At 45.2% G+C, this 11,729-nt stretch overlaps 1 protein-coding gene across 1 annotated transcript in view; it reads right to left on the bottom strand.

Moving 5' to 3' along the window:
* LOC104867790 (multidrug resistance-associated protein 9) overlaps positions 1 to 11,729 on the bottom strand; it is a 122,764-nt gene that overhangs the window by 16,148 nt on the left and 94,887 nt on the right. Inside the window, 2 exon segments of the mRNA XM_033760596.1 lie at positions 6,014 to 6,103; positions 11,140 to 11,326. Coding sequence (XP_033616487.1) covers positions 6,014 to 6,103; positions 11,140 to 11,326 — 277 coding nt within the window.

Genomic DNA, 11,729 nt, shown 5'->3' with positions numbered 1-11,729 from the left:
GCGGTGGGCAATGGTCAGCACCGTGCAGCCTTGGAAGGCGTCCTTGAGGGCACTCTGGACAAGGGCATCCGTCTTGGAGTCCATTGAGGCAGTAGCTTCATCGAGGAGAATGATCTGTGGAGAAGAACATGGTAAAACTCACACTAAGCCAAAGCAATGCCAAGGGGGACATTTATAGTCTCAGCTCTGCTTCTTAGTAAAAGAAAAGCTGAAAATGAGCTAAGCCAGCCATCCTCAAAAGTTAAAATAATGAAATAAGAGTCAAATCACACTACGTCCACCCTCCTTGGAGGGCTTGCTGGAGGAACCAAGTTGTACCTACTTTTTCAAGTGATTTATTCTAACCATACAAACAAGTAGGAATGAATGCTGCATGGGCTTTCTGTGCTAGGATGAACCAGCGTGTGCATAAAAGCAGCACTCAGCTCATTTGCCAATGACACAGTAACAAAGTACCACACACTTACAGATGTAAAATGGTGCATATATATATATATATCATCCTACAGTTCTAAAAACCAGACATCCTAAAATCAAGGCATCGTCAGGGCTGTACCACCACTGTCTGCAAGCATGGAGAGGCCGCCTCAAACCCTTGGCCCCTTCCCAGCATCAGATCTCCATCTCTCTGTCCCTCCAGCTTGTTTCTTACACAGACACATGAGATCCACAAGGCCCACCAGGACCCAGCATGACCTCCCCATCTCAAGAGCCTCAACTTCATCACATCTGCCAAATCTCTTTCACCATCGGGGGCACAGATCCACAGATTTTGGCTATCAGGGGATGAACATGTTCGGAGGGACGACATTGTTCCACCCACCACAGCACTAACTTGATTGTACCAATTAAAGGGCTTACACTCAGCCCCTAACTGGGCTTGACTTTGGCTAAGATTCTTAACTTCCTCAAGGTTATGCGTTAGGACAGGCCCAGTGTGAAGAGACTCAAAACCACTTAGCAGTATGCAGAGCCAAAGGAGGCACCTAATGCATCTTGGTTCCTTTTGCCCATGAGGACTCAGAACATAGGATCACTAAAACAACAGCATCTTCTTCCTCTAACCCAGTTTGTGTGGCAGGGTAGGTCAGCCTCAGCTGGACGATCTTACATGCTCACGTTCTGATGGCCTTCTAGGGTGTCCTGGGTACTGTTTCTGAGGACTCGGAATCGTTGAGGGACAAAGAGAAAAAGTTGAGAGGCAGATCTCTCAAACTCACAGTACCAAGGACAGCAGAGAGAATACCTAAGCAAGACCTCCCACGGAGAGGCCCAGGGGAGGAAGGTGCTATGGCTGTAAAGTGGCTGTTATTTTTCAATTTTTACCCCCCTCACAACTTTGTGTTGAGAAATTGGGATCGGTTTTTAAATGACTCAATTGCTCTCTGTCTTTGCCGAAAGACAAATGCGTGGTTCTGCCTCCTGGGTTGAGCAGCACTGCAGGGAATATCCAAAATTTGACCAATCCATTTTCTGTTCTGTTTCCTTACTTTTGAATCACGGAGAAGAGCTCGGGCCATACAAAGCAGCTGACGTTCTCCTACTGAGAAGTTTTCCCCATTTTCTGTGACTTCTGCCTGTAATTTTTCCGGGAGCTTCATTATCTATAAAACACAGAAGATGCCACATTTATGCTGATGATCTATAAAATTATCCTACATCATCTATATTGATTGTCCCCTTCTCTTGTGTTCATCAGCTTGCTTTATTTTACCGTGGAAAAGAAAGTGCAAAACAACAATCATTTCAATACTGCGAACAGGCACAAGGGAAAGACTAGGGAGTAGGTGGACATTAATGACTTAAAATCACAGTATGACTCATAGAACCCCATAGACTGCTCACCAAACAGAGCACAAACGATGCCCATGCTGTTCCAGGAAATACACAAATGCCAATGACTTTCAGGGTTCCTATTCCCACGGACAAAATAGAGATGAGCTGGGAGTTTTCTGGGGAGGTGAAGTGGATCTGACTTATCCAGTGTGACCAGCCCAAGTCACTTTGGGTGGCACTGGCCTTGGCCCCTTGGGGCTGCACATCTGTTGTCCCCCAGTCAAGGCTGCAGGTCTTACAGGACACAGCCCTGTGTTACAGATGGTTCAGTCCCCTCAAACCAGCCACACCTGCCACTTCTGGAAGACACACAGCCCTTTGTCCTTCTGCGGCTCATCAGTTCTGATAAGCAAAGGTGCAGAGTAGAAGAGCGCACCCCCCGGGCTCTAGAATTAGAGGCATTTGTGTTCAAGTCTCCATTCTGCCAGCCTGAATACTTTATAATCCTTTCATTTCTGCATCTCTAAACTGAGGGGTGGGGGTATAATGCACAGAGAGCTTTTGACTGGATCATTTTGGGGTCTAAATAAATAGGACCCGTGGTTGCTTTTTATGAGGGGTAAAGTAAGGACTGTGTGCTACAGATGTGGGTTAGTGAAGTCTATGTATCTATAAATAAACCTGGCCATGTGCTGATCCAGGTGCTGGTCAAATTTAAGCCTAAACCAGGTTTCTGGGTCACTGTGCTGGGAAAAGGACCTGTTCTGAACAGCCCCAGACACTTACTATGTCTCTCATAAATGTCCTTTCCAGAACCTGCCAGAGCGTCTCATCGGTGTGACTCTCAAAGGGGTCCAAGTTGTACCTGAAATAAAAGAAAGGAGAGGGAGCTGGGCTTTTGGGGTGAGAGGTTGGGGGAAGGGGCTGCAGGCTGGAGAATATAGGTGGCTCTCCAAAACCAGAAAAGGCAGAGGTACAGTTTCTCCCCTGCATCCCATAGAGGAGAAAAGGGCAATATGAGGAACCAGGGCACTAAGAGCCATGCTCAGCCCAGGCCAAGAGACCAAGGATGCACGGGGATGGAGCAGACACCACCAGGGCAGGCAGGGAAAAGTGAGACCCGTGGAGAGGCGACACCAAGATGGGCACTCAGGCCTCTCCAGGGCATCTCCATGTCATCAGGGACTCAGTAGGAGGGCTGGCTCCTCACTGGACCAACTGAGAAGCTGTGGTTCCTTGTGCTTTGACATCAGACCTTATACCCATAAAACAGCTGCTGTTCAGTCTTTAGGAGTAACACACTTCCTGCGATGGCTGCTGATGTAGGGGAACCACTTGTTCTTTTGGGCCAGCACACAGGCATAAAATAGGCCTATGCAGGGCCAACCAGGAGATCTGCATAGCCTGCATATAAAAGTATATTGCTTATTAATAATGTAGTTTGTAAAATATCAGTAATGCTCAAGGCCCTATTACCTGGTTCCTCTCGAGGCTTCACTCAAACACAGACACTAGCAGCACTTTTGAGCCCATGGGGACTCTGCTTCCCTGAGACAGGATAGCCCCAGGTGAGCCACATCTTGGGGACATGGCCCCTGGTCTGATTTCACTACCCCAAAACAAGAATGCATGATACTCAAAAGCAGTTACCTTACTGTACCTACAAACAGGACAGGATCCTGGGGGATCACAGTGAGCTTGGTGCGGAGGTCTTCCAAACCAACGGTGCAGATATCCACCTCGTCGATGAAGATCGTCCCGCTGGCTGGCTCTGCCAGGCGGAACAAGGCCATTCCTAGTGATGACTTCCCTGGGAACAGTGAAAACAGGAACAACAAATCAAACATCATATCCAAGCATTTAATTAAGGGAATTTTTAATGCAATGGAATGGCTCTGTGTGAATGGCTATGCTAGCAAGTTCCTCGCTCTGGGGCCCCGGGCTGCCCTGCCACACTTAACCTTCCTGTTCCTATAGGGGCCTTTAGCACACAATTCATCCTCTGGGCCCCATCTCACTAGAAGGATTCTCATTTAATTAATTCAAAAACTGATGTGTATTTGCTTCCAACTCTACACACCCATTCAACCTGAAATCCTAATTTACAGTAAAGAGATTTGAGGGAAAATAACAGTCAAACCAACGCATGTATGCATCACCCTCTGGTGTGGCGTAACCAGCACATTCCGAGGAAACTCAAACAACCCACAAGAAAGAAAAGCAGAGCTATCCTCACCAGAACCCGTTCTTCCGACAATCCCAATAGTCTGCCCACTTTGTATGGTTAAGTTCAGCCCATTGAGCACAAGTGGGGTGTTGTCTCTGTATCTCATGTGATAGTCCCGGAAGGTTATCTCCCCACGGCTGGGCCAGCCCCTGGGACAGGACTCCGCTTTGAGGGGATGAGTGCATTCAGGAACACAGTCCTGAAAAGCGCAGAAACCAATGCTAGGTTAATAGCCGCTGTTTATTCATCCCTTTAACCCAGACCAGTTACAACCCTCCACCCAAGAAACTCACATTCCAGTGGGGATATCAGATGATAAAACAAGAAAAAATTAGAAAAGCAGGCAATAAAACAGAGTATTGTGACAGAATGCAGAATGACTTGTACGGAAGACAGGGCGAAGGGAGTGAGTAACACTTCTTGATGGTTGAAGAAGGTATCTGTGAGCAGTGTCAATGGACAGCTGGAAGGTCACAGAAATGAGGGCTGCAGGGAAGCGGAAGGCAGAGCCTTGGTGACACAGCAGATAGTGTGTGCAAAGGCCCCTGGCAACTTAAGGAATAGAAAGAAAGTCACACGCCTGAAGCTTAGTGAGCAAGGGGTGATGGCATTGAGGAACAAGCAAGCGACAGTTCACGCTGGGCCTTGCAGGCCAGGGCAAATGTGAGCAGCGTGTTCCGTAGCTGGATGATATTATTTTAATATCTGTAAGAGTCGCCATGGTGTGAGAAATAGGAAAACGACAGAAAAACAGAACATCAAGCTCAGAAGTTTCAGTGATAATGGAAAAGACTTTTAAGTTTTCTTCCCAAGAGTCCAACAAGCTCCAACTCTAATTAAGAAGTAGAGCATGTTAGCTTCATTACAAAACCAGCCTCTCCTCTTCTGTTATGAAGTCCCTATTAACAAGGAGAAATAGGGATCCCAGGTGCCCTATCAGGATGACCAACCAGCCCAAATCTCTGGTCAATAAACAAACTCAGTTACCTGTAAAAAAAAAAAGTCCATTTTCAGAGAGTAATTTTTAACTCCTAGAAGATTTACAATTAAAAGCAAACAAAAAAAAATGCAGAGAAACAATACTATAACAGCAACAGTTTTAGTTTAAGGAACCTGCATGTTTTGTGTTTTAAGTATAATACTGATAGAATTTGGCTGGTGATTGTAATTTAAAGTGTATAATTGAATACACTGGGGAGATAACTTGAACCATGATTTCAAGTTGAAAGCTTACAGTTTATACTGTATGTAACACTGGAACTACCGTGAGAATTTAAAGCTCTCTATATTTACAAGTTTAACTATTAGATTTATATAAACTCAGGGAGGTTTCTTTGCTAAGTCAGATCATTGAGGTACTTAAAAGGGAATTGAATGGATTAAATTTTAAAATGCTGTTTAAAATGTTTAAGTGTCTAATTGCATTTGTAAGTGGGCCGGACACTATTCAGAGACCCTGGAAAGTGGCTGCTAGGGTTGGCTGGGCTTCTTCTCAAAAGAGTAACACCATTTGTGAGTTGAACAGAAAAGCTTTCGAAGACTCAAATTGTTTTTTCTTTGTGTTTGTTGTTGTTGTTGTTGTTTTTCAGTTTACAAATCAAATCAAATAAAATATTAAATTTCAGGAACCCAAGCAAGCCACCACATTGTCGTTTCTGCCTAGAGAAACAGCCTGCCTACTAAGGACTTTTATCTTAAAAAAGAAAAAAGAAACCTTACATTCAGCCTCAAGGGCATAAAGATTGTATTAAAAATATGGTTTTTTTTGTTTTGTTTTTGTTTGTTTGTTTTTTGGTACCGGGGATTGAACTCGGGTCCTTGTGCTTGCAAGGCAGGCCATTGAACTGCTGAGCTAAATCCCCAACCCTTAAAAATGTAAGTTTTAAGAAGAGGGGCAACCAGTTAGATTTTTTTTCCACATGATCCCTCTCACATGAAAAAAGATCGAATACTTGCCCAGGTCCTATAAGAGTGAACTTGTCCCTCCTCTTTCATGATGTAATTTCTTACCAAAATATACTCCCTTAGCAGCTCCACAGAGGTGAACTTGGCTTGGGTCTCTGTTCCTGTTCGCACACACACTTGGAGTAGTCCGCTCAGCTATGGAGAAGGCAACAAGCAGCCATGGTTAGGGCCCTTTCTCCTCCCAGGTGTGCTGGTCTGCCTTGGGGACATTGGGAGAATCCCTTGTGAAATATTACTTCCCCACATAACTCAGGTCCCCACACAAACGAAGCCTACATTCCCAGCCAGGCACCAGAAGTAAGATATTCCTGTTGCCATGTTTTGCTGTTAAACACTTCCTTTGTATTTAGAAACAAATGGCAATTACTGTCTCCCTGGAACTCCAGATGGTGGTACCCCCACCCACCCACATACACCACTTGGTTGCTGCCTCTGCCTGAGCAGTGGAGACTGTTGTCTGAGTGGGAGTGGGAATTCCATAGCAGAACTTCTGGGACCTACGTACTTGCTGTGCCCTCCCTACTCTACCTACCTCCAGCCAAGAAGTCACTGAAAACTCTACCACTACAAAAGACTACAAAACCATCAGTTCCATCTGCTTGCTTTAGCAAGAGAAAACCAAGGTTAAGACTTCGGGAGATGGCTTGCTATGGTGGCCCACTTTAAACCAGGAATCCGCCTCTGCAATCAACCCCAAGGTTTGAATGCAAGCAGTACATCGGGGCAGGTTCCATGATGCCTGCAGAAATTATGTCCATATCTTAATTTCTGGAATTGGAGAGTTGCACCTCATTTGGACAAAGACTCTTTGCAAGTAAAATTAAGGCACTTGGGATCATTCTAGGTTACCTGGGTGGGCCCTAAATTCAGTGACAGATCCCCAGAAAAGACAGAGGAGATGGTACAGAGCAGAGAACAGAGTATAGAGTTGGAGGGATGCATCTTCAAGCCAAGGAACTCCAAATCGTCTCTGGAAGCTGGCAGGGACCAGGAACAGTCTCTCCAAAGCCTCAGAGGGACATGGTCCTACCAACACCTTGTGTGCAAACCTCTGACTCCAAAATTGTGAGAGAACAAATTTCTCATTTCAAGGCACCAATGTTGTGGTAATGTGTTACAATAACCTCAGCAAACTTATATAAATGGTAAACCCAGCAAGTAAAGAGGGGACAGGAGGAATAAGGGAGAAAAGAGAAGGCCGCCAATTAAGGGTGTGTTCATGAGAGATTAGCACCTCAGACAACTTCAATTCAGTTCTACTAGGGAGTCCAAGAGACGGGTGGCATCACATCTCAGAGTTACCCTGTGCCAGGCAAGCAGGCTGAGGTATGTACAGTCATCCCTCATTGTCCTTGGGGGACTGGTCCCATGACACCCACCACCACCACCACCACCCATGCAGACACCAAAGTCAATAGGTGCTCAAGAGTCTAACATGAAACAGCACGGCATTTGCCTATATACATGCTCCTGTACACTTTAAATCATCCCTAGACTACTGTTAATATCTAATGCAATGTAAATGCTATGTAAATAGTTGCTATATTGTATTTAAGGAATAATGACAGAAAAAAGTCTATGCACACTCAGTGCAGACTCGATTTATCTCCTGAATACAGTATTTGCAGTCTCTGCAGTTGGTTGAACCTATGAACGCAGAACTGATGGATCCCAAGTGCTAACTGCATCCACTAACTCCCTTCAGATATTGCCGAGGCTGCTCCTGGGTGAGACACGACTTCCCCACCCTCCAGCCTTTGGAAGAAGATTGAATCATAGGGCATCATACTCATCACTGGATTGATCCAATGGTGAGTTCAGGGCTGAATGTGCTATTAGGAGGTGGGGCCCAGCTGGAGGAGGGTCACCGGGGTGTGGTCTGGAAGGATTCCTTCTTGTATCCAGTTCCTTTCTCTGTGTTTGCTTCCCAACTGCCATGAGTTGAGCAGCTTTCTTCCATCACACCCTCCCACCATGCCATTCCTGCCTTAGAGCCAGGTGAGCATGGGCTAAACTCTCTGAAACCATAAGCCAAATAAACCTCTCTTCCTTTAAGTTTTGGACCTTGGGTTTTTGTCCCAGCAATGAGAAAGTGACTAATACAACAGCCCCTCACAGAAAGGATTATCCAGCCCAAATGTATCTCAGGATACAGATAACTCCCTGCCTTCAGCTTCCAAAGCTCCACAGACCTTATTTTCTACTACTTTCCTCAAGCCACACAGACTCCCAGACCCTCAAACATACCAGGCTCACACCTATCTTCAGGCTTTCTCAGGTCCTTCTGCCCAAAGCTCTCTTGCTCCAGTATCCCTTAGCTGTTCCTTCCTTGTTCAAGGTGTCCTTGTCCTTGTTGGACACCACCTCCCAGCAGGGTACCTTGGATTATAGGTGTAATATGGCCTTCCTTTCTGATAGTCCCAGTACTACCTTCACACCACTGAAGCACTATCTGAGGCCTTCTCATTTATTACTTATCACCTTATTTATTCCAGCTGCCTACTAGAATGTAAGCTCCAAGAAGGCAGGATGAGTCCAGATTGTTCACTACTAAATCCACAATGACTGCTGCTATTTCTGACTCATTTAGCTGCTCAGCGAATAGCTAAAGCTGAGCCCTGCCCTTGAGAAGGATGTAGGTGTATTTTGTTAAAGACAAGACTATCAGAGCCAGATGTCCTGGCACACACCTGTAATCCTAGCATGTGGGAGGATGAGGCAGGAAGATCACTATGAGTTTGAGGTCAGCCTGAGCTATATAGTGAGCTCAAGGCCATCCTAAACTACACGGTGAGACCCTGTCTCAAAACAACAACAAAAAAACAAGACTATCAGCTCCTACAAGCCATGGCCACACTAAGTGCTTATTCTCCTCTTTTCTGTTATATGATATTACTTTGCATTTGTTCTCTGTTCTGGCATTTCACACCACAATTTCTCATCCATCTAGGGAGCCTCCTCTATTCCCATGAGAACCTCTGTCATTTTGATGCTGTGTTCTCCAAAGGGGACTAATGCAAAAAAAAAAAAAACCACCAAGCCAACTGGAGAGGAAATGCTCCTATGGACTCTAAGTGTGCAAATTCTTCTTCAACCCTATGGGAATGTTTGGAAACGATCTCATGGAAAGCTGATGATAGTGCCCCTAAGCACGACCTTAGCTGGGGAAAGCTGTGTAACTTGGGCCAATTAAGGGAAACCATTCAGTATCATCTCTTTGATATTTTACTAAGCCAACGACAAATGAAAACATCTGTCAGCGAGGGAAATGGGCTCCTGGAGGAAAAAATGCATCTTTCCCAAACTCAGATCGAGGACGGAGAGTATAGCCTTGTTACCCATCCCCAATTCTAGGAAAGTGATGTCCGATTAATTTCCCTAAAAGAATAGCGCTTAAACAGCAAGCGGGTGGGAAGTGGTATCACTGAATGATAGGGTTACACATTTCTGCAAGATGAGAGGAGGATGAGGACCTTTTGAGAAAATGGAAGCAGGACCTGCCACCAGGTTTAAAGAGCCTCCATCTAGCAGAGCCCAGAGAGGCCCAGGGGTGAGGAGGGACCCAGAAAGGCCTGGTCCCTGGACACTTTGTCTGCAGGCGGATACTCCTGCTGGGTGCATTTATTCATCTCCCTCTTCTTTGTCCTAATCAGAAGCCGTTTGACACTTTGTCCCAGGGCATGCACGTGTACATGCACGTGTACACATACTTTTCTTTAAAGAAAGTACATTAACTGCCTGGGGAGAAGTGGAGCGCTTTAAATCTAGCCTTGGTACCTAATAGTCAGCTCCTCCGCTGCTGTCCCAGGGAAGCCTGCCCTTGGAAAAGCTCCACTACCTAACCCACCCGTAATTGGGGACTTCCTGTCAGGGGAGACCTAGTACATAAAAGGCAGGGAACCCCCGGAAATGCAACCCAATCTCCATTCTTAAAGGCAAATGAGGCGGGAGCCAAGTGAACAAAGCTAGTGGCATGAAAGTGCGGGAGCTGGATAATCAAAAAGAAAAACTGACTTAGAGAAAACAGATACAAGCCAAAGAAGACAGGAGAGGTGAAGAGGGGCTCTGACGAATTAGAACTCTAATTAATATCCTGAGAGAAAAAGTATTCCATTCACTTGAAAAAAATGATCTTAAAAAAAATGAGAGAAGAAGAGCTTTGGGAAATTAAATATATGAATACGTGATGGTCAAATTTAGAATAAAAAAGAATGACTGACAAAGCAAAGGAAAATTCTCAGAACAAATTTTATGATAAAACAAAAGAAACACAGAAAACTGGCACAAGAAATACAATGTGCAACCATTGAGTCACAGCAGGAAAACAGAAAAGGAGGAAATTATCACAATGAAGTGGGAAGAAGAGGCATTTTTCTGAGTTAAAGAGAAATCTGACTTTAAAAGAACGCATAGCACCAAGCAGAATATATATATATATAATTTTTTGAAGGTCCACATTCAGATACATTGTTCTGGAATCACAAAGTGCGAAGGGTAAGAACTATATTGAGAAGACTTCCAAAGAGAAAAAGATGAAGCACATATCAAGGAACGAAATTCAAACATCAGACCTAGGTGCCCTGGGTTCAGATCCTGACTCTCACATATGACACATGTGTGATCGTAGGCAAGTCTTTCTGGGCCTTATTCTCCTCACATGCAAAGTGGGGCTAAAGGCAGTGTCATCGGATTGGTGGGGAGAAGGGCAGTAAATGAGTTAATTTAGGTAAGGGACAGGACCTAAAGCACAATAAATGACATGTGTTCACCTATCATTGTTATTATGCAAAAGAAACAAACACAGGTAAGATCCTTAGCCTGTCCAATCATTCCAATCCTGTTGAACTACTAATGAGTACTGGAATTCCCAAATGAATCCACAAGGAGTAAAGCTTGGACTTTTGTTCAGTATTCAGGGCAGGACTTACCTCCTGCTGTAGACTCCAGAGGCTCTTGGTCAACTTCGCATAGCCATAAGGGAAAGGAGGGAGGAGGACAAAACCAAGAACCTCTGTCCCTGTCGCCCAGGGAGCTGCCCGACTTTTTACTGATGTGAATCACTAAGATCCCTTTATCATTTTAAGCCATTTTTCTGTTACTTCCATCCAAAAGCCCCCTCCCTGACGTATGCTAGGGCCTCTGCACTGAGCCCAACTTGTCCCACATGTTACCTGGATGATATAAGATAGTGACAAGCCTTTGGATGAAGCACTGATCCAGGAGAAACTCAGCGTCACTAACAAAGCCACAATGAAGGTGACAATGTTCATGAGGATGTCCATTCGCAGAGCAAACCACCGGAGAGCACAGTTAAAGTACAGAAGGTGGCTGGAGTTTTCATCATTTAGCATCTTAAACCTAAAATTGAGACGAATCAATCAAGCAGGCAGGCTGTGCTCCCAGGCCAGGCTGTGCTTTAGGGTTAGGGCTACTACAGAAATGAAGCAAGGGGTTCGTTACTCAAGGGGATGCATCCTTATATAAGAATCTCTACCAAACGAGCATCTATTCAGGCTTTGATCTACCATCACCAGATCTTTGATTTGCACATATTTGATTTGAGGAATCTTATGTGGCAGTGGAGAACAGAGCTTTGTGGGCTCTTTCTGTCTTTCCTGAACTGGCAACTCGAGCTCACAGCTGACAGCAAAAGCTGCTGAGAGCCTCTCACCCCAGCTTCAAGAAAATGCCTGTCTTGGAGTCAGCCCCCTACCCCTAGAGGCTGGCGTAACCCTCACTGGCCCTTGTGATCTGTAAATCA

This window comes from Fukomys damarensis, unplaced genomic scaffold, assembly GCF_012274545.1.
Source record: "Fukomys damarensis isolate Sample0158 unplaced genomic scaffold, DMR_v1.0_HiC HiC_scaffold_114, whole genome shotgun sequence".
Taxonomy (NCBI): domain Eukaryota; kingdom Metazoa; phylum Chordata; class Mammalia; order Rodentia; family Bathyergidae; genus Fukomys; species Fukomys damarensis.
This window is presented reverse-complemented; position numbering and strand designations above follow the sequence as displayed.